General features: G+C 51.0%; 1 protein-coding gene across 1 annotated transcript in view; it reads left to right on the forward strand.

The window, feature by feature from the left end:
* The first annotated feature begins 727 nt into the window (after nt 1-727).
* GRIK3 (glutamate ionotropic receptor kainate type subunit 3) overlaps nt 728-27744 on the forward strand; it is a 226344-nt gene continuing 199327 nt past the window's right edge. The window contains exon 1 of the mRNA XM_074376813.1: nt 728-2292. Within this exon, the coding sequence (XP_074232914.1) occupies nt 2178-2292 (115 nt within the window). The 5' untranslated portion in view covers nt 728-2177. The remainder of the gene's footprint in view (nt 2293-27744) is intronic.

Below are 27744 nucleotides of genomic sequence, written 5' to 3' on the forward strand. Positions count from 1 at the left end.
GTCCAGTCTTGAATAAAGAGGCTCCCTCAGCTTTATCCTGGAGGGTGGGTCCTTATGCTCCCCTCTCCTGCACTTCCTCCTTGCTGGTGCCCATTGGGGCCCGTTACTCTCTATCAAGAGGTGGCAGCTGCTGCTTCTCTGGCTCTGGTCTGCTTGTCCTTCCCTCTTGTCCCTCGGGCAACATTTTTCAGTGGCTGCTTGGGAAACCAGCCACTCCTGCTTGAAGGTGAGGAAGCCCCAAAGTCTGGGGGAAAAAAAGAAAAGAAAGGTAACCTCCATTTGCTGGAGGATCTTTGAGGGTGCCCTGGAGACCAGCACATCTCCTTCCCTTCTCAGGAGGGGGTCCCTGGGACTCTCTCCTCCTTCCCCTACAGCTACCATCCCCTCCATTTCAGGTGGTAGGGAGTCCTCCCAGCCCTCAGTCGACAGGATTGGCCACGCTACAATATTCACATTCCCACACAAAGCCACCGCCTCCTATGTCTGGACTGGGAGGGAAAGGAAAGACTGAGAAATTAACAGGCCAGATAGAGCCCGACTCATAGTCTGTTTGTAAGAAAATTAAAGATTTGTTTTTCAGATGTTGGGGGGCATGCTCTTACCGGACAGCTGGCAAATGGGAGAGTTTGGGAATGATGGAATAGATCAAATTATTTAAATGAGGAAAATAAATTCACACACAGCCTAGCCGCTGCCCGGTGACAGATCCGTTTATTTATCTACTGTATCGGCACCACTTTGTCTCTGTCAAAAAGGTCATTAAACTCGCCTAACTGCGTATTTCGCAGCCTCCTGCTCCAGACTCGCTCCACAGCCCTTCCCTTCCCTCGACACCCAGCGCCACTTGAAAAAAATTTTATTATTGCTAATAAACAAGGATTTTTTTAACCCCTTCTAGCTTGCTCCCCCATGGGTCCTGCTCCATCCCATGGAAAATTACAGTTTCTCTATTCTTTCTCAGGAGGAATGGAGGGGGGGGGGGCAGACCCTCCTGCAGTTGGACAAGAGGGATGGGAAGTCGCAGGGTGTATCTCAGCCGCCCCTCTGTATGGAAGGATTTAGCCATCTTCCTGAGAAGCCTCTGTAGTTACAGTGCGCGGTCAAGTCCTGCCTTCCACAGCAGAGGGTCTTGCCTGGGCTCTCCCACCCCAACCAGCTCCTGCAGCTCCCCTAGCCCAGCGTGGACAATTTTCTTTGAATTCTGTCTCCCCTGAGTCCCAGCTCCAACTCGAACTCTGCTTCCACGAGGGATGGGATTAGGGAGGGAAACCGCCTCCTGGGTCAGTCTACGGCCGCAGCCGTCCAGCCCGCGCCGGCTACGTGGGAGCCGGAAGGCGAGACTCCGCAGACGGCGGGCTCCGGGGCCCTCTGCTCCTGGCGGGCGCGTCTCCTCCAGCTGGTCGGGCTGCTAGGCTGCCGCCGTCTCCCAGCTCGCGGGGCCAGCTCTCGTGCTCCACGCCCGGCTCGCAGGCTCCGTGCCCTCGCAGTTGAAGGGACTAGGGGCCGCAGGGCGGATGGGGACGTCTGGGAAGCGAGGAGAGTCCTCGTTTTCTCCGGGCGTCCCCCCAAACCAGGTCCCGGGTCCCCTTCCCCGCCCCCTGCGCAGGTGTGAGCTCGCGAGTGTACGCTTCGGCGGGTGTGAGTGTGAAGTGTGTGTGCGCGGGGGAGTGCGCGGAGGGAGCGCGGGCGGCGGGCGGCGCGAGAGGCGGGAGGCAGGGCGCGGGGGAGGGGGCTGGGAGGGAGTGTGTGCGCGCGTGCAACTCCACTCCGGGGCTTTGTGCGAGCCCGGGCGATAGCATCCGCGGCGGCTGGAGGAGGAGCGGCCGGAGACGCGTGCAGCCCGCCCGCCAGCGCCCGGCAGCCGGGCAGGTGGGAACCCGCGCGGGAGTCGAGCCGACGCGAGCCGGAGCCGAGTCCGAGCGGAGCCCGGGCGGAGCCCAGGAGCCTCGTTCGCGGGCGGCCCGTGGGCGACAGCCGGGCGGGGCGGGCGCCGGCGGGGCGGCCCCCCAGTAAGATGTGCGCGGCGCCGCGGGGCGCCCCCCACTCACAGCAGCGCTCGGGAGCCGGGCAGCTGGGCCAGGCGGCGCCTCAGGGGCTGCTGCGCGCCCGCGCCTAGAGCTGCCGCCCCAGGGAGCCCACCACGGCCGCGCCCCGGGTACGCTCGGCGGCGCCCAACGATGACCGCTCCCTGGCGGCGCCTCCGGAGTCTGGTTTGGGAATACTGGGCCGGGCTCCTCGTGTGCGCCTTCTGGATCCCAGACTCGCGCGGGATGCCCCACGTCATCCGAATTGGTAAGGGCTCCCCGGAGCCGGGGGTCTCCGTGCGCCCGGGCAGGGGAGGGAACGAGGGGCCTCTGAACGCGACCCTAAGAGATTTTCCAACCTCTCTCCGGGGTGCCGGGGCCAGGTGACCACCAGGAGCTCGACCCATTAAGGACAAAGTTCCAAAGCCGGGGTCACGGGCCTTACTTATTGACAAGGAGGCAGCCAGCCGGGCTGCGGCTGGCGAGGGGCCCTTGGCGCGCTCCTGGGAGGCCAGACCTGGCGGAGTGTAGCGAAGTGTTCCGGTCCCAGCCCGAGTCGCGGGCGCATTTCCAGGAGACTGCTAGCAGGACCGGCCACAGACCGAGTTCTGGGACCCGGCTTCTCCGCGAAGCGGGAACCCTGGGGAAGGCGCCAACTTCTCTTCCTTCCCTGCTCCCCGCGGGCCCGTTGCCCCGACCTGAGGCATGGCTGGAGCGGCCGCGGCGGGGACTCAGGGTCCGGCTTCGCATTACGAGGGCAGTCGGTCTCCTCTCCTGGTGGCCGCTCTCGGCCTCGGTGGCCCCGGTTCAGCCCCGTGGCTCGGGGCAGGGGAGGGGCGGCCCTCGTTGGTCGCACCAGCCGTCCGTCGCGGCCGAGGCCTCTCTCCCGCCTGGGGCTGCGCAGGCGGGGGGAAGGGAGCAACGGAGCCTCCCCAGCGCAGCCAGGGAAGGCCACGAGAGGCATGCGAGTGGTTTTTAAAGTTACCCGAAATCCCTCCGCAGCCGGCGGCGGCTGGCGGGGCCGCGCGCAGCTTTCTGGAGCTCTGGCGTCTCCGCGTCTATACTCGCCAGAGACTCTTACTACGGGCTTTAACTTTGTTGTGGCCGCCCCAGGCACCGTGTAGGCAGCGCTATCGGCTGTGCGGCGGGCCCTGAGTGTCCCAGGCCCGAGACCGCCACGGCTGGGCCCGGCCTGGCCACGCGGGAGCCTCCGTCACGCAGGCCCTGTGCACGCCGCCAGGCCGGAGACCTGGGCCGCCTGGGTTCGCTAGGCGCCACCACCAGCATCTGGCACAAGGAGGCCAGAGCTCTGCTGAGCCGGGACAACCTTCCTTCCCTGTGGCTCTAATCCAGGCGCGGACTCTGGAATGCCAGCGGCGTGGGGGGTGCAGGGAACCAATATCGAGCTTGGTTTCCTCACTTGAGGTTTTCCTAGGAAGCAGGCAGAAATCCTGAGGGTGCCTCTCTCCTCCCTGGCTCTCTCCTGGATCCCAGATCCTCTTGAACTGGACGTCTGGACCAGGAGTAGAGTACAGCCCCCAGCACTGCCCACGCTGGGGTCTTTCTGTCCATGCCCAGGACCCTGGCAGGCAGACATTTGAGGCAGAGGAATCCAGGCACCGGACTCTGGGGACAACCCTCTCGGCCAGGCTTAACCCTTTGCAGCCCAGGCTGCTCCTGGCAAACAAAAAATGTCTTTTGTATTTCTGCGCCTTTTGCTGCCCCAGCACCGAGTTTGGTCACCATTCCAGGAGCAGGCAGCCCCTAACTAGTGGGCCAGCCCTTCCTTTATTCCCTCCTTCCTTCCCTCTGTTTTTGTTTTTGTTTTTATTTTTGTTTGTTTTGGTTTTTTTGTGGGCCTACATGGTAGGGCACCCTTGGAAGAAAAGAAGGGGGACTCAAAAGGTGCTATGCACCCAGTCCACGCATTGCAGTTTCCTCTTCTGTGGTCCTTCCTCTGTAGGGGTGTGATGCCTACACTCCCAGCCCAGCATCAGGGATGGAGGTCTTACGGGGGCTCAGGGAGACAGGAACAGGTGAGGGAAGCCCCAAAAGGATGAGCTGAGGAGGGCAGAAAGATGTATCCTCACCTGCTCCCTCTTGCTGTGAAATGAAATTGACTTGCACTGGGGGACTCCTCACTGCCCTGAGGGGAAGCCCCAAGCCTGCCCGCCCTTTCTTGGGTTCAGTGTGTAATAATGCAATTAAGGATGGCAAAGCCCTCCTCTCTTCTAATCTTCTTCATATTAAGCCCCAGGATTAATTAGCGTGTCGGCCCAAGCCATTTATATCCCAGAGCCCTGCCCTATTTGATTCCCAGCCGGAGGACTAGGGTGCTGTGCCGATGTCAAATGTGACCGCCAGAGCTGTGCCAGCTTGGAAGGAGGATGGGAAGGCTCTGAGGCCTCTGGGCTTCTCTGGAGCTTCCTGGAGAGCTGAACTTCCATCCTTCTGAGCTCAGGCTGGAGCCTCAGCTGGGGCCAGGGGCTACAGTGGATGTGGCACAGAGAGAGAGACAGAGAATCTCATGCTGAGACCCAAACACAGCACCTTGGCTGGGCCCGATGCCATCTCCCTTTTCTTCTCTCTCCCCACCCCTGGGATCTCAGGGCTCTGGCTGAGGAATCGAGGGCTGTAGGAATTGAGACTCAGGAAATTGAGCTCCGGGATGTGCTGGGTGCGTCTGGTTTCCCAGACTGGTGCCTGAGCTGGCTGCGCTGGGAGCCGAATCCTTCTCCAGCAGGCAGGCGTTGCCCAGCACCAGCCTGGGAGAAGGTTTCCCTGCAGGTGTGCAAGGTTCTTTTTGGGCTGGGGAGCAGCATACCCGCCCCTTCTCTTTGTGCCTTTTTTTGGGGCTGAAATTTCCTCTTAGACAAGGAGATGGATAGCTCAGTAGTGTGACAGAGTGTTCAAACAATCCGTCTTGAATAGATGAATTGCGTTGCTCTGTCTTTTTGTAATTGTGTCTATCAGAGGGAGAGGTCAAGGCATTGATTGCTTGGATGGTTTGCAAGTAACAAAGGAGAGTGAGGGAGAGAGCGAGGGAGAGAGAGTAATTGGATTGTAGTCTGCGGGAAAAAAATGATCATTGATTATTTTATATGAATATGTGGAAGATGTATTCTGTGTGTGATTATCAAATGTTGCTCATTGAAGGTTTTCAAGGCATATTGTTCAGCATTTTATTATTATTATTATCATCGTTATTATTGTTCAGATGGATCCTAGTCATAACTCACAGAAAGCAGCTTAATGCATGGGTCCTCCCAGCCAAATGCGGTTCCGTGGACTCTTGTGGGAACCTGGATTTCCTGGTTATGTGACCTAGAAGCTGAAGTGGAGGGGCCCTGGGCTGGGAGCCAGGAGGCCTGGGTTTTTTGCTTTGCCTTCCACCAGTTTTCTGGGCCAACTTGGTCAAATCACACTCTCCCATCAACCTCAAGCCTCAGTTTCTCCATCTATAAACTACTGAGTTGGCCATGATGGTTTTGGATATTCTGTGGTTTCAAAGTTCCCTTTAGTGCAGGCTCACGGGGACTATCAACGCCATCATAGGTTTCGTGGCTAGGTCTTTGCTTGCATTACGTACACACCACAGGATTCAGGGCCAGCCTGGAATTTGAAAAGGGAACCAGACAGTGGTGGTGGCAGCTGGGGAGCTCGAGTGGATGGTGGTGATTTCTAGTCAGCCATGGGGGAGATTTAGAGCCAAATGACTGCAGAGACATAAAGCAGGTGTGTGTGTGTGGGCAGTGGGGAGGTGACGAGTAGGGTGGGAGGGATGGGTTGGCTCAGCACCGGACTCTCGAGCATCTACAGAGCAGAACAGAGTTTCAAGGCTGCCCAGCGGGCATAGAAGTCTCTCCCGGGGGCTTGAAGTCCCCTCCCCAAGAGTTCCCAAATCAGCCCTGTCTGCATCTCCTCCCATCAGTTCACCCAAACGATCCTGAATGTTCATATCCTGAGTTTGGGAGCCGCTGTGTGTAAAACAATGAGAAATTTCTCACAGTGACTGGTGATGTGCTGAAACATCGCTGCTGTGGAGGAGCAGACAGGAGCTGAATGAAGATCAATAGGGTTTTCCCCCCTGGAAGTAAACAGCTTCAGACAAGACCTGGGAGTGGCCCGAGGGGCCTTAGAAAGCATCAACTTGAGGAATCTCTGCCTCCACTTTCTAGCCCTGCTGCTTCTGTCAGCCCGGGCTCCCCTCCTTCTGGAGCTGGAGTTTAATTTCTTCTCGATGCCTGCCTTGCACTGCGTTAAACGTTAAACTGTCTTTTGACGTCAGGATGATCTGGGGTTTTGCGAGATGGTTAATGCAGGGTGAGCCAGCCCACTGTCCTGACTAGGCCCTTCCAAGGTCACTTGCATCCCCCTGCCACCACCACTGGCACAACAGCTGACTTCAGAAGTCCAGCCGGCTGTGCTTTTCGAAAGGGCTTTCAGGAGCGGCTTTTCATCCCCACCCGTCAGAAACACAAGGCTGCTTGGCTGCTTTTAGGATCCTTCGTGGGACCTGGGAGCCTCCCTGAGTCCCCACGTTCCCACAGGCACTCTGTGTCCCTGCCCCAGGAAACAGCCCCGTCCGTGGGGGAGGAGGTGCAGATACCCTGTAGATACTAGAACAACCCCTTCGGGGTGGGGGGTGGGCAGTGGTGCACGGCCGCATGCAGGGGGGCTCAGGACTGCTTGGGGTACTCTTTTTGGGGAAGACCTGATTGTGCTTCTACACCTGGGACTATTGCTGACCTGCCGAGGCCAGGCTTTCTCCATGCTGTCGCCGTCAGCTGCCTCTGCCTCTGCCTCCCTCCTCGCTGGCTCAGGACCCTCCGAGGTTCCCTTTGGCTGGGCAGCAGCAGAGAGGAGCCCGGCCTCACCAGTCCTTGCCTGGCAGGCAGAGGGGACTGGAGCTCCAGGAGCAGGGCCCTTTCTCCAAGGCTAGCACCCAGCAGGCCCTAGCTTGTCCTCCCCAGAGGCTGGTGTGATGGGACAGGAGCTTTGGATGGATGCATAGGCCGAGGGAGGGCCCCAGAGGGCGGGGGCTTGTTGGCTGGAATAGCTCTTCTGGCGGGTGCTGATTCCCCAGCAGCAGCACCAGGGGGCAGTGTGCCTGTGCCGAGGCGGCCGCGCCATCTCTGGCCTGGGACCCCACCTGGGTCTGGAGCAAAGTCAAAATAATAAAATGATACACAACAGCAATACGATGGCGCCGATTTATTGAGCACTTACTAGCTGCCAGGCACTGTTCTTTTCAAACAATGACTCCTCGCTTGGGTAGGAAGGGCTCCAGGAATGTAGCTGTTGCATTTTTTTTTCCCTCACCATCTTTTTTCGCCTTCACCACCTGGCAGATATTATCCTCATTTGGCCGATGAGGAAACTGAGCTTGGTGAAGTCCCTTGCCCAAGATCATGTGGCCAGTGAGTGGGGGAGGTAGGATAAGAACTCCTGCCAGCCTGACCCCAGATCCTGTGTTTTTAACCGTCGTTGTGGTGGGAACATAAGAAGCACTGGTTTTCACAGGCGCTGAATGCCACCCCCCAACCCACCCCCAGTTCTGGGTGGCATCGCTGGGCTGGGCTCTTTGGCTCACTATGGGTGATGGCTGTGTGGGCTTTGTGACATTAAATTGTACCAGTGCCAGTTTTCAGAGTCAGACTGACCTTGCCAGTGGGCCACCGGGCAGCTAGCTATGCTTCCTCTAGAGGAAAGGTATAGACGGCCTTTTTCACCCTTCCTGCGCCTGCAACATATATCCTTACACTGAATACACCCACCTTGTCTGGGATTCTGGACTTCTGGACTCTGCCTAACACTTTAATCAAAGCCCCAGATATAGTTTGGACTCTCCCACAGGAATCCCTCTATTCTGGAAATTCCAGCCTATGTGTCACCCTAGTAGCCATCAGGCTGTCCTCAAAGACTTCATCAGAGCCTTGAGGAAACTCCAGGGCCACGTGTCTGTGTCTCCCTCTTCTTCCATCCTCTTCAGCTGGTGGCCTGACCAGAGAAGGTGGTCAGTGCTTTAGCTCTTTGCCCTTCCTTCCTTCCTTCCCCCACCTCCCTTTTCCCTCCCCAATCCCATCTCCTCTCCCCTCCAGCATCCTTTCCAGGCTAATAGGTTTTACGGTCATTTTATTTTTAAGCAAGGGTCACTTGCTGACCTTCTAAGTAAGCCCTGCCTTGCCTTGAACTGGGTCTGGTGGACAATAGGAGGGTCAGGTCCATTGGCGCTGGGCCCTGGGGTATGTGTTGTTGTCCCACAGACACTGTGGGTTGGTGTGGGGACCTGGGTGCCAGAGATGCCCAGTCCACCCTTCCCCTTCCACCTCTGCAGGAGCAAAGGCAAGCCCACATTCACCTTTCTTGTAGACCGTGTTCCTTCTTCCAGGAGACAATGGGAGACTGGGATAATAGTGGCCACCAGGGACTGAACTGTTCTGGAAGTGGGGAAAACTGCTCTGCTCAGAGTCCCTACAAAGGTGACAGACTGGGGACAAGCACAATCAAAGGGGTCAGGTTATTTTCCAGAGCCTCAATTTCCCCGTGTGTCAAATGGGGAAGAGACTACCTACCTCAAAATGGAGTTAAACAGATGTAATGTCTTTTCAGGAAAGCTTAAATCCTGTCCAAGATCAGCATTACTCCTTCCTATTGTGGAAGGAGAGGAGTCTGATGCCAGCACTGAGCAAGGGACTGGGGTGAGGTGAGTGAGGCTGCTGGGGTAGCAGGATTTAAGGAGGCTCTCAAGTGGTGACCCTGCTTTTGCTCAACTGGCTGTGAGAGTAAGCACGCGCCTCCTTAAATTTTGTGCCCCAGGTGCCTCACTGGCCCGGACTATTTTATAGCTGCTGGGCCCCAGGGCACTCCGCCCTACCTACATTGGTTAATTTCCTTGGAGTTACCTCCAGGGTCTGCTCGACCTCCTGCTGCAACCAGGCACTCTCCTCCCCACTAGGCTTGCGTGCCCACATCCCTCTCCTGTCTTCCTTTGACCTTTGTGCCTTGTTTACTAATGCTTACTGACCTTGACTGTAGCTATGCTTGTGGGTAGGTCAAAGGCTTTCTCTAGTGAAGAAGTTTTTGGAGTCAAATGATGTATTTCATTGATTCTAAGATGGATTCTTTCCCTCCCACCCTCCCCAGCACAGTTTCACATCTTTGAAATCAGTCTGTGTCTCCCATGTCAAATCCCAGTTTACTTGTGGATTGTTCCTTTCTTGGCACCTCCAGGCATAATGGTGTGTCTTGGGTTTGGTGGAATGTGGTGGGTCTGAGTTTGAGCCGGGGTGTCCACCGAGCTAGCTGTGTGACCTTGGGCGAGTCACTTCACCTCGGAGCCTCCATTTCCTCATCTACGAGATAGAACTATTAATATTAGGTTAAATCGTATTCAGCTAGTTTTGACTTATAAAAAATTCATATGGTTGAGCCTTACAGTGTAGTCTTCATAAGGTTATTCTGAGAATTAAAGGAGATAAAGAATATAAAGCTCTTTGCCCAGAGCCTGATTCTTAATAAATGTTAGGAGAAAAAGTATTCGCCAAGGGTGGAGACTTTGTCTCTGCCATCAGACTCTGAGCTCTGAGGCTGTCTGCTTCCTATATGTCCTCTGCCTTGTGCCAACCCTGGTGCTCAGTCCCTGCAGCTCAGCATGTGACTTTTGCCCACTTCCCGCATACCCATGTGCCCGGCAGTGGAATGGATGGCACCGGCAGCCTGCGACAGTTACTTGCCATGCTAGGAAGCAAGAGCGGTGCCCTTCCTAGGATGCTCCGGTACATCTAGAAGCTTCCAGACTCCTCCTAGCCTGTTATTTGTCACATACCTGCAGATCACAGTGTGCTGGTTCTTCCCTACATGTGCAGTGTTTTAACTGAAATGCATTTTGCATGTAGTCAGACCTGGGAAGACCCTGTTTATGGGATGCTCCAGAGGGATTGGTCCAGGGAGTCCTGATCAATCTTTCTTGGATGGGGAGTCCAAACTTGCTTCCTCAGCAAGTCGGTGTATCCCAGAGAGGGTCTGCGGCTGGAGGCTGGGCCTCAGGGGATAGACATTGCTGGTTCTGCTGGGAGACACCAGGTAATGAGTCCACGGCAAAAGCCAGGGAGGAGAGAGTCCCCATGGTGATCTTACAGATCGGAGATAATGAGATGGAGTGAGATCCGGGGGGAGTGGCAGCTTCGACTCCAAATCCTTTGGTGCTATGCTGAATGGTGGTTAAGGAAGGCAGAGGGAAAAAGAGGAGAGAGAGGAGCTAAGATTGCAGTTTGTGTGAAGAGGGTTCCAATACATAGGAGACAATTAAGTCTTTTGCTATTAAAGGGACTGATGCAGACAGGCTGCGATGGAAGGGGGTTTATAGAGTTCTCAGAACCACTGCAGGGATGAGCTCTTTAAATATGGGAATGAGGGAGAGGGAGACTTCTGCAAAGCCTTCCTGCATCTGCTTTGCAGAACTGAAATATGCTATTCCAAAAAGCCTGCCCAATTGGGCGGAAAAGCCGGAGCAGGGAGCCAAGGACTTCCCAGGGCTCCAGGCATCACATTTCCTGTCTATGGTGAAGAATCACAGAATCCAGGCTGAAAAGAACCCCAGGGGTCAGTTTGGCCCCTGCTTCTTAAACATTAACATGCACCAGAATCACCTGGAGTGCTCAGTAAACTAGACTGCTGGGTCCTACCCCCAGAGCTCCTGATTCAGTGGATCTAGGGTGAGGCCTGAGAATTTGCATTTTAACAGGTTCCCAGATAATGCTGATGCTGCTTATCTGGGGACGACACTCTAAGAACCACTGTGCTAAGTCACTGGAGCACCCTCCTATTAGGTGGAAATCTAGTCTCTGATTGAATATCTCCTGTAACAGGAAGCTCACCATTTTTCGACCACGCTTTTGTTCTTTATTGCAAACGTTTTGGCTCATTCCAACTTTTGTTGTACATTTTCCCCTAAAATTGGTTTCCCTGCAGTTCCAGAAGGCAGGATAACTTGAACGTTGAGAGTGTAGGATCTGAAATCCATCTGTCTAAGTTTGAGCTCTCATTCCCTCTTTCCAGGCTATGTCACTTTGGGTAAGTCATTTAACTTCTCTAAGCCTCGATTTCCTCACGTGTAAAATGGGGATAATAATAGACTTGACCTCATGCGATGATTATGAGAATTAACATGCCTGGCCCAAAGGAAGCTTTCCATATATTTTAGCAATTTAACATTGTGGATAAGCTCACAGGTTCTGGAATCTGACAGCCTGAGTTTGAGGGCTGCCTCCATCACTTTCTACCTGTGTGATCTTGGGCAAATTATTCAATCTACAGTAATAATAATACTAGTAGTGACAGTAGTACCTGCCTCATGGTTTTTTTTTTCAAATTGAAGTACAGTCAATTACAATGGGTCAATTTCTGGTGTACAGCACAATGTCCCATTCATGCATATACATCCATATATTTGTTTTCATATTTTTTTTCATTGAAGGTTATTACAAGATATTGAGCGTAGTTCCCTGTGCTGCCTCATGGGGATTTTATAAGGATTAAATGAGTTAATGTACATAATGTGTTTAGACCACAGCCATGGTAAGCACTCAGTAAATGTTACCATTGTTCTTACGATTATGCTCACCCCATCTTCTGATATTGGTTTGGATTTGCACCCTGCCCCACTGTGCAACCCTACAGAAATGTAAAGGCGTTTCTCCAGACTAAAGATGCCCAGTCCTTCCAGCGTGGTGTCGAGAGCTAACCGCAGTCCCGCTTATGTGTTGAAAACTGGTAACCTCATCACCAACACCTCCGTGTTGGTGTCTACTTATACAACCCCAGGTTACTTCAGCCTTTTCAGCAGCCATTTCAACTGTGTTGATTTATACTGAGCTAATGGTCTCATGAGATCGCAAGGTCTTTTCCACAGGCATCGCTTCTCTCTTTGGCAGTTGATCTTTTGAACCTAGAGGCAGGACCTGTCATTTATTTCTAGGAAACCGATCCTTGAACCTCAGGGCAGTTATTCTTGCTCTTTGTTTCTGGACCACCAAAGCCTGTTCCCATCTCTCCGTCCTTGGGAGGTAGGCATGGATTTCACCCTCTTCTTCCTCCCTTGCTTGCCTTCAGGGGGCTGTGGTGGAGAAGTAAGTGGTTGTTGGCCTGTGGTTGGGGTTGGGGAACCACTGATCTGGACAGTGAGGCTTTTTTGGCTCCCTTTCTGTTGTCTGGCATGCTTCATGCCATCTGAGCCTGGGATGAACGTGCCTTCCCTCACTTCGGCAGGCCCTGCCATCAACACATTAGGCAGGAAATGACCAATGTCAGAGTCTGTTGGCTCTAGTCAGTGGTCTTGGATCCACTGCCCTACACTTTAACCAGCTTCAGAATCCCACTGGCCTCCTCTTGCTTTCAGGCCCTGTCTGACCTGCTATGGTTGGCTTCTCCGGGCTCATGCACTGTCCCTTCTTGCCTCACACACACTCTATGCCCCTCTGTGCTGAACATCCAAGTCCTCAGAAGGCACTGCACTTTCCCTCACACTCAGACTCTGCTCTTGGTATTCTTTCTGGCTAACTTCTAGCCATCCTTCCTTCAGGTCTCAGCAAACATATCTTTTCCTCCAGGAAGCACTTCTTGACTCTCACCTCCTTCTATGAGTCCCCACAGCACCCTGAACTTCCCTTGTCATAGCACTTGCTGTATTGTAATTTTTGGTTACCTTAGAGAGAAGCTCTCTTAGAAAAGTCTTAGAGACAAGCAGGGACGTAGGGACCACAGCTGGCTTAGTCACCACTTTGCCCAGTGCATCTAGCACCATGTGTGACTCATAGTAGGTGATTAAGAACTATCTGCTGAGTAAATGAATGCCTTGATGAGCACAGTCATTTGAATATAAGTCCACCTAACTGCCCTGACATTCAGCTCAACACTTCTTTCATGTTGTCAACAAGGGTTTCATAAGACATTGTTAGATTCTGCTGTGAAGTCAGTGTTTTAATGATGTCTGTTCTTCTGCTACAGTAATTCAGTACTTTCTTTGCCAAGACCTTTCGCCTGCAGTTTGTTGGGCAGAGCTGGGGTATTTAGGGGAATGGGTCTTTCTCCCACAGACCTAGGATTGGCCTTTACATCCATTGTCCGCTTCATATCATGATGATTCTCCTTTTGAGAAGAGGAGAAGTTATTGACTTCAATAAGAGGCAAAAGAAAAGACCACGATCCTCCTGCCTTTTCTGAACTCACCCCTCTCTCCTTCCCACTTACCCCTCAGCATCTCTGCAGCTCCCTCTGCGAGCTGACCCACAGAAGAGAACTTCTGTTCCATCCTCACCAGGTGGGAGGTGGGTCACTCAGGACAGCTGCCAGGCAGACCTATAGCTGTGCCACTTGCTCTGCTGCCAGTTTTGGGTCAGAGGCTTCTCCTTTTCCTGTTGACACCACATCACTGGATCCTGCTAGGATGTGTAGACAGTTCTACATGACTATTTTGGGTAAAGTGAGGTGTTGACAGTTAACCTGGAGATTCAGGTTGTGCAGACAGTCAACCTGGGTCATTTAGCCCTGGGAGCACACACATCATGCACACTGGGTTCTGGTAGTGTGAATGCATGTACTTGTGTGTGTTTGTGTACTTGTAAGAGACGACCAAGGGAAGATTTGCTTCTCTAGCACAGGGTTCCCAAATTGGAGTTCGGTAGCCATTCTTTATCCCAAGCTTGATGAATGAATATAGTCACTTTCCTTTGTATCAGTGGGGAAACTGAGGGCTTAAGTGATGGTCCCAATTTCTGACTGACTGGGCTGACCTATCTGCAGTGTTAATGTAGCTGATAGTGAGGGTGGGACAGGTTTGCAGGGCAGCCCTGAGCTTCCTCTCCTGAACATGACAGGACCAGGCTCTCCCTTGAGGCCAGGACCTCCCCTTTCTTGCTTCCCTCCCCAAGGAAACAGATGACACATTATAAGCAGAAAGAGCCTGTTGCCTACATGGCCATTTTTCCTGCCCAGTTTAATAGAGGTGACAGCCGTCTATTTTACTTGTCTCGTAACATCGAATCAGTAAATAAAATATGGGTGAACTCTCAGGTTTAGCTGAATTATGGCTGGTCCATGGGGACTGAGGGCTAGGGGGGTGAGTTGAGCAGAGAGATTGAATCCCTGGCTTCTTGCAAGAGAAGCTGATCCTTGTCTCTTCTGGATCCAGAAAATCTTCCTGCCTGGAGGAGGCAAGGTAAGGTCATCCTGTTTGACAGTCTCTGAGTCCATGTAAGAACCAGAAATCACAAGTGGAGGCACCCCAAAAGTCAGAGTTACAGGAGCACAGTTCTTGTCCCCACTCTTTTCTCTTGTAGATTGGGATACTGAGGAATGAAAAGGGGGAAATGACTTGTGCCACATCCCTTGGTGAGCCAGGGAGAAATCAGATGAAAACATGGTCTCTGATCCCCAGTCTGTTAAGAAAATCCCATCCATTTTCCTGTTACACACACACGCACACACGCACACAAACATGCACACATTGGAAGCTTTAAATTTGCAGTCTTTAAGAGAGATAAGGAAGCTAGATTTGTCCTATGTGGCAAAACAGGCCGAGAAAACCTCTTTTTCTCATTGAGGAGAAATACAGATCAGATTATTATGTGTTTCTAAAAGCTCGTAGATAGTGATAACACCCTGTGCCAGTTGGCGAGAGGCAGGAAGATTAAGGTTCACCCCAAACTCTGCATTCAGCACCACGGAGAGCAGCCAGGCCCTGGGGTAGTGAGTGGGCACCATCTGCACGCTGACTCGTCTTCCAGGGGCGATGTGGTTATTGTAGGGTCTTGCTAAACAGGCATTCTGTACAGGCATCCTTTTCCCCAGTGCTGTTCCTCTAGGACTCTGGTGTTCGCAAACTGGACCGAGGTATTTAGCAGGTACACAGCAGGCTAGTAAGAACTATTATTTGTGGTCGTTCAAATCGAGTAACTTACAGTAAAAGAAAATGGAGCGAATGGATAGAATTTTCTCCTTTTTTTTTCCTCCCACATAAATTGTTCTTAAACCTTTGGTGCCTTGTACGGCTTGTCTGCTAGGGAGCAGTAGCAGATGACAAAACGAGTGAACATTCCATTGTCAAATATCACACCTGATACCAAGCGTCTTTGCTCAGCTTGTCAGCATCATCTTTCACATTGCATTTGGTAAGTAGGCTTGTGTTATGTATTTTTATCCTGCTAAATGTGATTTCTTAAAAGTATTTTGTGTGTTATTATTTCCTGAGATGTGGAGCCCTGCATACCTATAATAGAGCCATATTTTCTGCTAGTAAATAAAATTACTCCTCATTCAGGTGATGGGAATTAAATGTGTCACAGCTTTGTGGCATTCCCCAAAGAACCCTAGCAGTGCCAGGTGCTCCACCACCTGTATGTGTCTGAGAAGCCTTGTGATCTGGCTGGGCATTGACAGAAGTCTCTCCCAGACAGGAAAATCACGCCATGAGTGACCTCAGCAGGCTTCAGAGAAAGGGGGAGTTTTGTTCATCATTGGGATACTGAGTTGGCTGAAACACCTGGACTAGAAGCCAAGGGCATAGGAGGCTAAGAGTGTTAGAAAGACAGAGTCAGAGGATTGGCATTTGTCTTTGAACAAGGAGAGAGTTTTAGGTAAATGGGCTCCTGGGATTTAGGAGGCAAGATGGCACCCTGAAGTCTACTGCAGATAGAAAGATCTGGAATGGGCAGGGAAGATGTGGGCTATGGTGTCTACAGAGTAGGGGCCCTGGCTTGAGACATCCTTAATGCAAGGGGATTGGGGTTTTTGCTGCTTCTGCTTCGATTCACGAATCAGAAAAGTCTGCTTGGAAATGTGGCTATTTTTTTGCTGCTTGTAATTTAGTGTTTATTTCCTGTCTTTTCCACATGGTCTCTGGGCTGACTCATTGATTCACCAGACATTTATGGATCACCCACTCTGTGTACTGCAGAGTACACAGGGCAGGGGATTGCAGGGGTCTGCAGGATGGCGCAGGATCTCTGGACCTGGTGGCATCTGAATGGCCTCATGGTACGTGCATGTAGGTGACCTTAAGTGATTGCCGTGGTTCCTGGAATATTTAGGTACACACAGTTCAGGCTAGAGCCCTGCACTGAGGTCTACCTTGTTCTCCTGTGTTCTGGGGAGGAGTACTGAGGCTCAGAGAAGAAAAGAGACAAGGTGAGAATCACACAGTAGAGCCAGCTGGGCAGCCACATCTTTTCCCTTTCACCCTTCACTTCTGCCCTCTTTATTGCCCTTGCTCCTAAATCATTTCATCACTTACATTTTTCCTAGAGTTCTTTTATTCCTGAGCTGTCACACCCTTATCCTCCAGCCCTACTCCAGGTTCATTTCTGTCTCTTGGTAGAACTGAGCCTTAACTTCCCTAAATGGAGTGAGTGCACGTGTAAGTAGGAAGGAAAAGGTAGAGACAGGGGTTAGTATCCTATTTTTTATGTCTCCAAAGGTTACAATTCCATCTCATTGATGGGGAAAGTCCTCTTTCTGGCCAGTTCAGATTCTTCCTGCTGCAGTGTAAATCCATCTCATCCATGATGTGAAATGGCCATTCGTGGTGTTTGGGAGGAAATATCTAGATTGGGAGCTGTTAACTTGAGGGACTTTTTTTCCACTGGGGCTGCAGCAAAGAAGCTCTCAGACAATTAAACTGAAACGGCTACACTTTCACTCACATAGGTTTGGGCAGATTTATAATATTTTCTTTTCTAAAAAATTGGGATTTTTTTCATGGAGACAGTGATTTATGGAATAATCAATTTCTTTATCTACCTAATACATTGGAGTGATCTATCAGCCCAGGCATCAATCTCCCCCAGAGGCTGGGGAGGGTGAACAGCCTTTGAGCCTGACTCACTCAGGAGAAGACTTTTTTTAGTGTGAGCTACTGTGATCTCAGATCTGAATCTGAGGCCTGCTGTAAGGAAGGTCTGAGCAAGGATGCTAATTCCTTCTCCTCATCAGATTTACCCCCACCCAGAGAGGAGTAGGGTGCAGCACATGCTGTTGCCAATGTACAGGTGTGGAGACTGAGCACCAGGGAGGATGCTCGAAGACCAGAGTTTGGTGATGTGAAGCCAGGAGTGGTTATCTCTCAATCTGAGGACGGCAGCAGAGAAGAGGGCGCACATCTGAGCTTAGAAGTCCTAGGAGACAATTGGGGCCAGTAAGGTGATGGTCCAAGAGGGCTGAATTTGACTCAACACTATCTATTTCTGTGCTATTTGAAGAGTAACTAAGACACATTGGGAGTAGTGAACTTCTCGCTACAGGATATATTCAAGAACAGATTGGCCAGAGATGTTTCAGAGGGGCTCTGGATTCCTTTCACTATGAAATTCTAGGCATCTTCAACTGTGCAGCCAGAGATGCTATAAAAATTTAGGCTTTCTGAGTTCCCTAAAAGGTTAGAACTATGCCTGTTCCAGGTTACACAAACTCCATGAAGGCTGAGCTCAGTTTGGCGGTTGCAAGAAATACTCTTAAGGTCAGACCCTTCCCTGCGTGTCTTCCACAGCAGTTCATCTCCTGATGGTGACCCAGGGAAGGAGCCTGGTGGCTGCAGTCAGCTCCAGGGAGGGCCCATCGACATTTCTGAGCAGTATACTGTCAAATGCCCTGGCATGCCCGATGTCACTTAATTTGCACGTCTCTTTGATATAGGAGGGCTACTGTCTTTTGCAGATGTGAAAACTAACATCTGAGGGAAATGGATGGTCCAAGGTCACATGGCCGGTCAGGGTGGAGCTTTGTCCACTCATTCATACATGTGGTTGGTTGCTCAGTGAGCCTCTACTGAGCACATATACATGCTAGGTGCCAGCACTCAGGGTGAGCAAGACAGACGTGATTCTGGCCTCATGCAGCTTGCAGTCTGGCAAAATATAAACATCAAACTGCCATTACAAACTCAAAGCATATTACAGAGGGAAATGCAGGCTGCTGGGGGAACATCAGGAAGGGCTTCCCTGAGGAGGTGACATTTGGGCTGAGATCTGAAGCAGGAGAAAGGGATGGTTAGGTGAAGATGATGGGAAGGAGTGAGAGATGTCTTCTCGGCAGAGGGAACATCAGGTACAAATGCCCAAAGGGTGGACAGTTATGTTAAGCTGAAATCCTATAAGCTTTGGAGGTCAAACATGGTCAAATATCAGCAATTTCATATGTTTCAAACTAGAGTTTAAAAAACTCAAGCATGTCCAGGGGATGGATACAGCTCAGTGGTAAGAGTGCATGCTTACCATGCACAAGGTCCTGGGTTCAATCCCCAATCCTTCTATTAAAAAAATAAAAATAAGAATAAAAATTAAAAACTCAAGCAAGTCTAGTGTGAATGGAACAAATGTCAAGGGATGTGAAAAAATAAGACTTGAGTAGTGGGAGTATGGAAGGCCAGATAAGCTAAGGTAAGGAGGCTGGACTTTACCCCCCAGGGCACTGGGGAGCCACTGAGGACTTTATGAAGGGGAATGACGTAACCAGATTTGTACCTTTGAAAAGTCGTCCTGGTGGCTGTGTAATGTGAGTGCAGGCACAAGATTGGAAGCTGGGGGTGGGAGGAGGGTGGGCAGTGGGCATTAGGGAGCTGATCAAGTAGTCCAGGTGAGAAAGGACAGGGAGATGAGTAGACAGAATGGAGGGTCAGTCAAGAACAAGTGTCCTGATTCCTGGTCCAGGGCTCTCCCCAGAAGCCCAGCCATCACCTTAGCCCCAGGCCTGAGCACAGTAGGCCAGGTCACGACATGCCATGAGGCCACGGGTCTGTTTCCTGAGTCCTCCATCGATGGATGCCACATCTGCTATCTGCGAGCTCAGCTGAACCTCTAGCCCCACTCGATGGTTCCCTGGTTTGACTGGAAAACCCTGGGTTTGTTCCGTCTCCTGGCACTCGAGGCAATGAGCACTCCTCGGCAGGTGGCAGCTCCCCTTGGTCTCTCTGACAGCCTGGCAGGGAGACCCAGGAAATGGGCTTTGTCTGGTCTTGGCTTTTCTCTTAGACGCCTCCGTGGGGCCAGGAGCTTCCCTGTGGCTGAACTGAAACCTCTTCTCCCACTAAGGGTGGAGTCATGGCAGATGTGGTGGGAGGAGGGAGACCTCAGCCTGCAGGACAGGTGCAGGCACCACTGATGCCCAGCACTGTGGCCGCAGGGATGGACATGGCGGCCCCAAGCAGATATGGCTGGGCTCTGCTTCCCTTACAATATCCAGTGACCTGCACTAACACGATGTTACTGTTTTAATGAAATAATAATAACGATCCCTGGAAGGCTTACTATGTGCCAAACACTGTGCTAAGCATCTTACACACCTTCAGTCACTTAATGCAGCAAATCTAAGAGGTAAGGCCTTTATCCTCACTTTATAGATGAGGAAGTAGAACCCCGGGGTAATGCACATGGAGAAAGCATTCCACAGATGTTGGGGAGATCATCATCGCTTTCGTCATGATTGCTGTTGTGATTTTAAGTAATGGACCTGTCACAGTGCCAGCCCATAGTAGGTGCTCAAGAGTATTTGTGGAATCTGTTTGTAGAGATTTGGTCAGAAAGTGGGGTGAGTGGGCGGGGTCTGGAAACCATCTTGGGACAAGGCTCTTCCCAGCCCCCTCAGTCCCTGAGGATCTCTCACTCCCATTCCTCCACGGACTTTCTTAGCCTAGTCCCTCCCCCTTCTCATGCACATAGCCTGTCTCCAATTCCTCTAGCCAGCCACCTGGATTCTCTGGCCTGCCAGATGCCTTTTCTTGGCAGCCTCAAGGAATGCAGGGACAGCCCTCAGTACCCCTCTTTTGACGGGCCGTGGGTGTTACAAGACCCCCATCCTTCAGGACTTCTGTGGTTGGCTCCTCCCAGTCGTTAGCCACTGGCAGACCCCTCCTCTGGCCCAGCCCAGCCAGGACACCACAGAAACCCCTTTACCTCCTGAACCATTGTCAACTCAAGACAGGTAGGGCTGTTTCTGACTTCCATGTTTCTGCATGCTGTGCTTTCCACCTGGAATACCCTCTCCTCTTTGGCCTCCTGCTGAATTTCTTCTTTCTCACACTGCATGTGCTATCGTAAGTCTCACCTCTTCCAGGAAGCCCTCTCTGATGCCCCCGGGCAGTGGCTCACAACTGTCCCTGAGCCTCTCTGGAGCCTTGCTCTAGCCCCCTTTATTGGTGCAGAAAAGTCTCCTCCTTCCCCACTATTCTGCCTCCTGACCCCACAGCCCACAATGTTGAAGCTTATAGACCTCTTGTATTTGCCTCAGACTGTTTTTTTTAATCTCGTTATTAAAATAACACCACCTTTTTTAAAATTTTATTTTTTATTGAAAGGTTGTTGATTTACAATGTTAGTTTCAGGTCTACAGCAAAGCAATTCAGTTGTACATAAATATTTTTTCAGATTCTTTTCCATTATATGTTATTACAAGAAATTGAATATAGTTTCCTGAGGTATTCAGTAGATCCTTGTTGTTTATCTATTTTACATGTAGTAATGTGTGTGTTGTTAATCCCAAACTCCTAATTTATCCCTCCCCGCCCTTCCCCGTTTGGTAACCATAGTTTGTTTTCTGTGTCCTAACCTCACTCTTCTTTTCTTTCTTTTTTTTTTAAAAAACACCTTTTGATAGTTTACTCTCTTAAAGACAAGCTCCTTAGGCTGGAATTCAAGGAGTTCTTTTTCTGGACTCTGTTTCTAAGCTCTGCCCTCCCCATTCCATCAATTTAATTGTCAGTTGCATTCATTTTTTAAGTGAATTAGCCAACATTCAAAAAATTGGGATGTTTTATACAAAATTGTGGATTTCCAGCTTCTTTTCCCACATCCCCACATGCCACAGCCTCCACCTCTTCTTAGACTGCGTCCCCTGTGCCAGGGCCATTGACTGTCATGCATATGCCCTTTTTATTTTTTGCAGTAGAGTTAAGAGGGAAAAGTAAAATATTTTGTGTGCCTGTGTTTTTATTATGAGGAGTAAACAGAAGACAGCCTAAGAGGGCCGTTTATTTTGAATCTTTTTCTCTCACCAACCCTGCTTCACTTTAGGTTTCCCGTGGGCTCCTGCAGGCACTGAGTCCCCGACCCCCCAACCCCGACCCAGTGGACCAGAAGCTTCTCAAAGACAAGGACCTTTTCTCATTCCTGTTTATCGTGATAATAACAGCTATTGTTCATTGAGCCCTTTTCCATCTTCCCACTTTCCAGGGAAGGCATTTGAGTCCTGGGGGTGGGGTGGTACCCCTTCAGGAAGTGAGGTTTCACCTGTGTGGGAACGCCCATCTACCTGGCTCCAACTCCATTCCCCATGTATTCCCAACATCTGCCCCAAGCGATGCCCACAGTAGGCAATTAATAAGTGTCCGACAAATCTAATTGAATTCAGAGTCACAGATGGGTTGGAGACAGGTGGGGAACCTCCACCCTGGGTGGACTGTGACATGTTTAGTTTGCTCCTGGCTCTTCCTTCCTTCTTTTGGCGCCTGGCTGGCCCTGAGCTGTGCTGTGTACCTGTAGGGTGGCACATTACCCAGAGTTAAGTTAACACATGCTGGGTGGGAAATCTGCTGTGGTCCCTTTGTATTACCATGTCTTTGAAGCGCCAGGACATGGTGTGAGCATCGGAGCTCTGCAGGAGGATTTTAACAGCCACTGTCCTTGTTCGCTCCCTGCAGTGGTCGCAGTGGCCGCAGGCCCATCACTCCGACACAGTCCCAGTGACTAATTGGGCCTGGATAATAGGCCACACAGACGTATGCCCTTTCCCATCCCCCTCCCGGCTCTGAGGTGAAGCTGCCACTTCTGCTTGGAGGGGGTCTGGGTACTTATTGTGCTTGGCACCCTCACCCTGGCCAGGCCTTGGCAGGGCACCTGCAGTGAGAGGGTGGGCTGTCTGGTGTTGAGTTCCCTGTGTACATGGTCAGGAGATGGCCATAGGAGGAAGAGTTAGCAAAGAACGAAGCGCCGGCTTTCTGCCTAGAGTAGTGCCTGTAAATCCTCCCTCACCTACATCCTGAGATCTCATTATTCCATCGGCCCCTCGGAGCCAGGTGACAACAGGAAGCTTCAGATTCATATTTGGAAGGTGATTTCTTTGCAGAGCCTCCAGGTTTCTGTACAAGTGGATTAAGTTCTGGACCAAACGGGGGCTCTTACTTTCTTGGCATTTGGGGCCGGCTCGGCCTTCCTGACTGCTGGGCTGTGCGCTGGATATATGGGTTATCCCTCAAATCCAGATTCAGGGATCCAGAGGCTCAAGCAGGCTTATAGCTTGAGATTCTAGACATCTGGCCTTCCTGGGCCTGGAGCAGATCCCTTTCCAGAGAGAGAGTATCCTTGGTTGATGGTGTTCGATGTCACAACAGGGGTGAGGAGGGAGCAATTTAGTCTTTGCTGCTCTGGTTTGGGAGCCAGGAAGGCCTCTCTAAGGAGGTGGCATTTAGGCTGAGACCTAAAGAATGGGGCAAATCTGCCAAGTGAAGAAGGGGGTGCACTCCAGGCAGAGGGAATAGCATGTGTGGGGGCCTTGAGGTGAGAAAGAGCGTGGGTTGGTCAAAGAACAGAGAGAAGGGCCAAGTGGCTGGGGCTTGGTATGCAAGGGGTGGGACATGGCACAGAATAAGGTAAGGGAGGTGTTTTTCTAAAAGCTCTACTCGGGGTCATCCCGGGCTCTCACTCCATCCTCATCTTGCATCACTTCTGCCGCAGACCATTGGTTCCTCGGGTCCTTTCAGGCTCCAGGGCTCAGCCTCATTCTCCTTTCCCTGCATCCTTCCATGGAGCTGCTCTTGGTGAGTGATGTCTCCTCCCAGCAAGGGGTCTCACCAAAGCCTGTCCCAAGCCTGTGCTTGGTCCAGCGGTGGAAGAGCTGACATTGCATCACTGGGGAGCAGAGCTCTCTGCAGGGGAAGGGCTTCTCTTCCAGGAAGATTTACATTTCCTGGAAAATCCCTAGCTTCTAGGTAAGTGCACCCATGGAGGCCTAAAGGTGCAGAATCATCCTGGGGCAGGTGGGGAGTTAAGCAGCAAAGGTTCTGATTGGCTCCGTCCATGAAGCCTGTGCCAGAGTTTGTAGCTAGGTGTGGACCACACATCTGGAGGAAGAGTACACACCCATCACCCAGGCATTTCGAGGATGGGACCCCAGGCCATCGGTTCAATCCACTGATGAATCACCTAGCATGTATTAGCCTCGGGACCTAGGCTAGGAGCTGGGAGGAGTCTAGGAAGAGAGACTGCCATTTGCGGTAGCACAGTTCTCTTCGGGTTGCCATGTGCGTTCCCCTCTCTGTCCGGTTTAATGCTCCCAGTTGTGAGCTTAGCACGCAGGGCAGGGCTGAGTCTCCGTATGCACATGAAGAAACTGAGATTCAGTGAGGCTAAGTCACTCATTCAAAGTCACACCAGTAGAGCTGGATCTGACAAGTGCTGAAGTCAGATCTGAACGCGAATCACTGCTTCACCCTTTGGTTGCTCTGCCACCTTGGAAGCACACTATCAGCCTCTTTTTTATCTGAAACCGCAGAGGAACATGGTGAGTGTTACAGCACTTAGCTCGGGAGCCTGGCAAACAGTAGGTGCTTAGTAAACACATAGCTCCACTTCTGCCCAGCCTTCAACCTGACCCTGGGCTGGTGTTTCCTAACTCGTCACTTTCTGAGCTTTGAGTGCCTCAGGTTCGTTGTTGTGACCTTGCGTGGATACATCTTGATATTTGCTGCCAGGTAGACAAAACATCTGGAAGATTGGCCCATCTTTTTTCTCTCCATCCCAGCGTTTTGGTGTCATGACGATAAAGCCAGAGAGATGTAACTGCCAGGGCCCCGTTCCCAGAAGGCCATAAAACACGGGCGGTTCTGCCCGGCCCTGCTTGCCACAATCCAGCAAAGTGCTCCTCGCATCCAACACATGGTTATTTTTTATAAAATCGCTGAACTAGCCATGTTAGCTGTATTGATCAATAAATTACTTTGATGAAAACTCAATAGGCAGTGGCCCCCTGGCACTCGTTCCCACACAGAGGAAGGGCTTTTCAACTTTCCCATCTCGGGAACCTAGGTGCCAGTTCCCATCCCACTTTTCTCCTCTTTGTACCACTCCCAGGGGCCACTGGCCTGGCCAACAGCTGCCTGGACAGGGCTTGGAGAGTTCTGGGACCACCGGCAGGGATTCTTAGGGACCAGGGCTTGGGGGCTCCGTGGGCAGGGGAGTGGAGCTTGATCCATCTACCCAGGCCTCAGAGAAGAGTTTTACTTTCCAGGCCATAGTGGAACCATAGCCACAACTGCCGCTGGGCATCCCTGCATCGTTAGCTGCCTTGCTCGGGGAGTGACAGCCAGTCACAGCCCAGCCTACGTGCCGGGAAGAACCAGGAGCCACAACAGACCCATGGTCTTCCCTTAACTTCCCCCCTTCATTCATTCATGTGACATTTTTTGAGCCCTGGCTCTTTATTGGAAGCTTTCCATGTGTACTCTTACTGAATCCTTACCAAAAGGTAGCTGTTTGAAATTAACTTTTCATCCCTTTAGACATAACAATAGCCTCCCTTGCATGCTTAGAAAAGGCCGGTGCTATACTAAGTGAGACACAGGCATTATATGAAACAGGGGAATCACGCTGGTCATGAGCCCAGACACTGGGACCTCTCACTGCCTGGGTTCCAGTCTTGACCTTGGAAGCAAGTTTGGAACCTCTGTGTGCTTCACTTTCTCCATCTGTAAAACGGGGATGAAAAGTGTTTACCTTACAGAGTTGTAGAATAGATTGAGTTACCATGGCTAAGCCCCACATGCCTGGCACGGAGGACCCCAAGTTGTTGGCTGCTTTTAGCTGGTGAGGATGAAATGAGCTAATAACGTGCAAAGTGTTCAGAACAGTGCCCGATAGATACATAGAGCTCAGTGCGCAGAAGTGCATATATCATCATTGTCTTGTATAATTGTCACAACAGTGCGGCGAGGCAAAGACTATGAGCCTCCCCAGGTTACAGTCGAGAAAACAGAGGTCAAGTAGATCACTCAGGAGTTTAGAACAGAGAGTTTAACAATGGCTGGCCTGACTCCAGCCTCAGGCGTTTTTCTGTAGCGCTGGACCACCTACTGCAATCATAGCGCTTTGGAGCTGGAAAGCACCTAGAAGATGCTTGGACCAGCAGAATAAACGTGGTACAGGTGGGAAAACTGATGCCCAGAAAGGTGCAGTGACCTGCCTGAGCACCCGCTGACAGTTGGGTCAGTGACTCGTGGGGGCTTCCTGTGTCCCTTACAGCCAGTGACCTCATGCCGATGTCCTGGGGTTGCTGGGCTGTCCTGGGTGATTATGAATAGTGCCCCCTTCACTCCACGTGTGTCTTTAAGAGCCCTCTTAACCTAGCTGTTAAACACATAGGTTCTTGAATCAGACTCGCTGGATTTGAATCCTGCATCTGCCCCTTCCTATCAGTCACACTTTCTGTGCCTCAGTTTCCCCAGCCTGCAGAAAAGATCGAGTGGGATAAGATGCCTGGCAAGTAGGAAGCACTCAGTAGCCATTATCTCTAATTTATTCTTCTCAAGAATAAGCATTCAAATAAAAAGAATCCATGTCCATGCATGGATTCTAAATATACGTAGAGCTCGTTCTGGCTCTAAGATAGCTCTGGGAGATGGATTGGGTAGAGTTCGTCTTTCCTAATTTGGAGCTGAGCAAAGAGCGGTCCAGCTCTCTTGGGTGACTCGTCCAGCTCACCCAGCTGGCTGGTAGGAGAGGCAAGGCTCAAATTCACATCCATGGATCTGCAGGGGGGCCCCCCGCTGCAGGAAAACCCCACCCCCGTCAAGAAACCGGTATCCAGCAGAGCTGGCCTCTCAGGCGGCTTCTCCCCTCTTCCCAGGTGTAGGTGTGCTCTCGCTGGGGGTGGCCTGCCCTGCTCAGCGGTCCCAGCACTTACTTCCTCTTCTTTATTATTGAGACATTACCCAAGCTCTGCCCCCACCCACCAGCATCCTCAGGACCATGGCTGCAGGCCAGGGGACATTTTTCCCAATTACTGGGATCACCCAAGTTCCTGATTTAGCCCGGCCCAGCCCAGCCCTGTTTGCATATCATTAGCTATGATGCCATGCATTATGGATTCATATTTAATTTTAGTATTTTGGGGAGGCAACTCTAACCTAATTAAAATCTCCTTCTCCAAGAACCTGACATTTCCCCGAACTATGGTAACATTGACTGTGCACAATTTGACCACACACACACACCCCTCCAGCCATAGACACACATTGCCATTTCAGCCCCAGTGCCATGGATTCATTTTTTAAATGAAAAGGGAAGAAAAAAAAATGAAAAAAAATCTTTTTCCTCCAAGATGATTTGTATGCAGACTTAGCTCTGAGAGCCCCTGGGGCTTGTGCCTGGAGAGGCTACCAGAGCCAGGCTCCATGAGAATCCAGGTGGGGCAGCCTGGCCTCGACCCACCTCCCCCTGGGAGTCACCGAGTCTGCCCAGGCCTCAGTTCCCCCTTCTTCTTGAGACCATTGAGTTAGAATTCTCAAGTCCTAATCACACCGTTATCCTCAGCCCATTCCCACTTAGGCGATACAAAATGAAGTATATGGAAATCTTTTTCCTTAATCAAATGAAAATAAAATAGCTGGTGCAAGGGATGGATGGATAGGTAGAGCAGGGGAGATTTTTAAGGCAGTGAAACTCTTCTGTATGGTACTATGATGACAGATACGTGTCATTGTACATTTGTCAAAACCCATAGAATGTGCAACACCGAGCGTGAACCCTAATGCGAACTCTAGGCTCTGAGTGATAATGACGTGTCAATGTAGATTCACTGATTACACCAAACATCCCACTCTGATGGGGGATGCGCTTGATAGGGGATGCTGTGTCTGTGTAGGGGAAAGGCATATATGGGAATCTTTAGACTTTCTGTGCCTTTTTTTCTGTGAACCTAAAACTTCTCTTAAAAAATAAGTTCAAAAAAATAAATTAAATAACTTTTTTTGTGTGCTCACTATATGTCAAGCACTTTACATGCTTTAATTACGGTTGATCCTTGAACAATGTGGGGTTAAGGGTGCTGGCCCCCAGTACAGTCAAAAACCCTATCTCTTCCTCAAAAACAAAGAAATTGATAAAGGACTCACCCAAGGACAGGAAGCTGAAACATTTTGGATAGACTTGGGATGCAAACTCTAGTTTTTTTAATTCCCTGTACTGTGATCTCTAATCAAACAGAAACATCCCACCACACCTAGTTTATTTAAAGATCTAGAACATGAAAATACAGGTACTGTATTGAAAAAAATCTACCAGTAAGTGGACCGATGCAGTTCAAACCCATGCCATTCAGGGGTTAACTGTAATACTCACAACAATTTGAGGTTGATGTTACTATTATAATTATTCTATCCCCACTTTACAGATGAGGAAAGTGAGGCTCAGAGGGCTACAGAGCTTGCCCAAGGTCACACAGCAAGTAAACAGTGGAGACTGGATTTGGATGCAGACAATCTGACCTCAGAGTCCAGTCTTAACTGTAACACAGCTGCCTCTTCCTTTTCACGAAGGAAAGGGTCAGAGAGATGGGCTGGAATTACTTCATTGTTCTAATTCTATGATAATGACTTAATTCTCACTGGACTCAGGGGCAAGGTATGGGCCACCATTCATCTCCCTGACATTTCTCAGAAATCAGCAGGTCAGAGTTTTCTGAC

This window comes from Camelus bactrianus, chromosome 13 (assembly GCF_048773025.1).
Source record: "Camelus bactrianus isolate YW-2024 breed Bactrian camel chromosome 13, ASM4877302v1, whole genome shotgun sequence".
Taxonomy (NCBI): Eukaryota; Metazoa; Chordata; class Mammalia; order Artiodactyla; family Camelidae; genus Camelus; species Camelus bactrianus.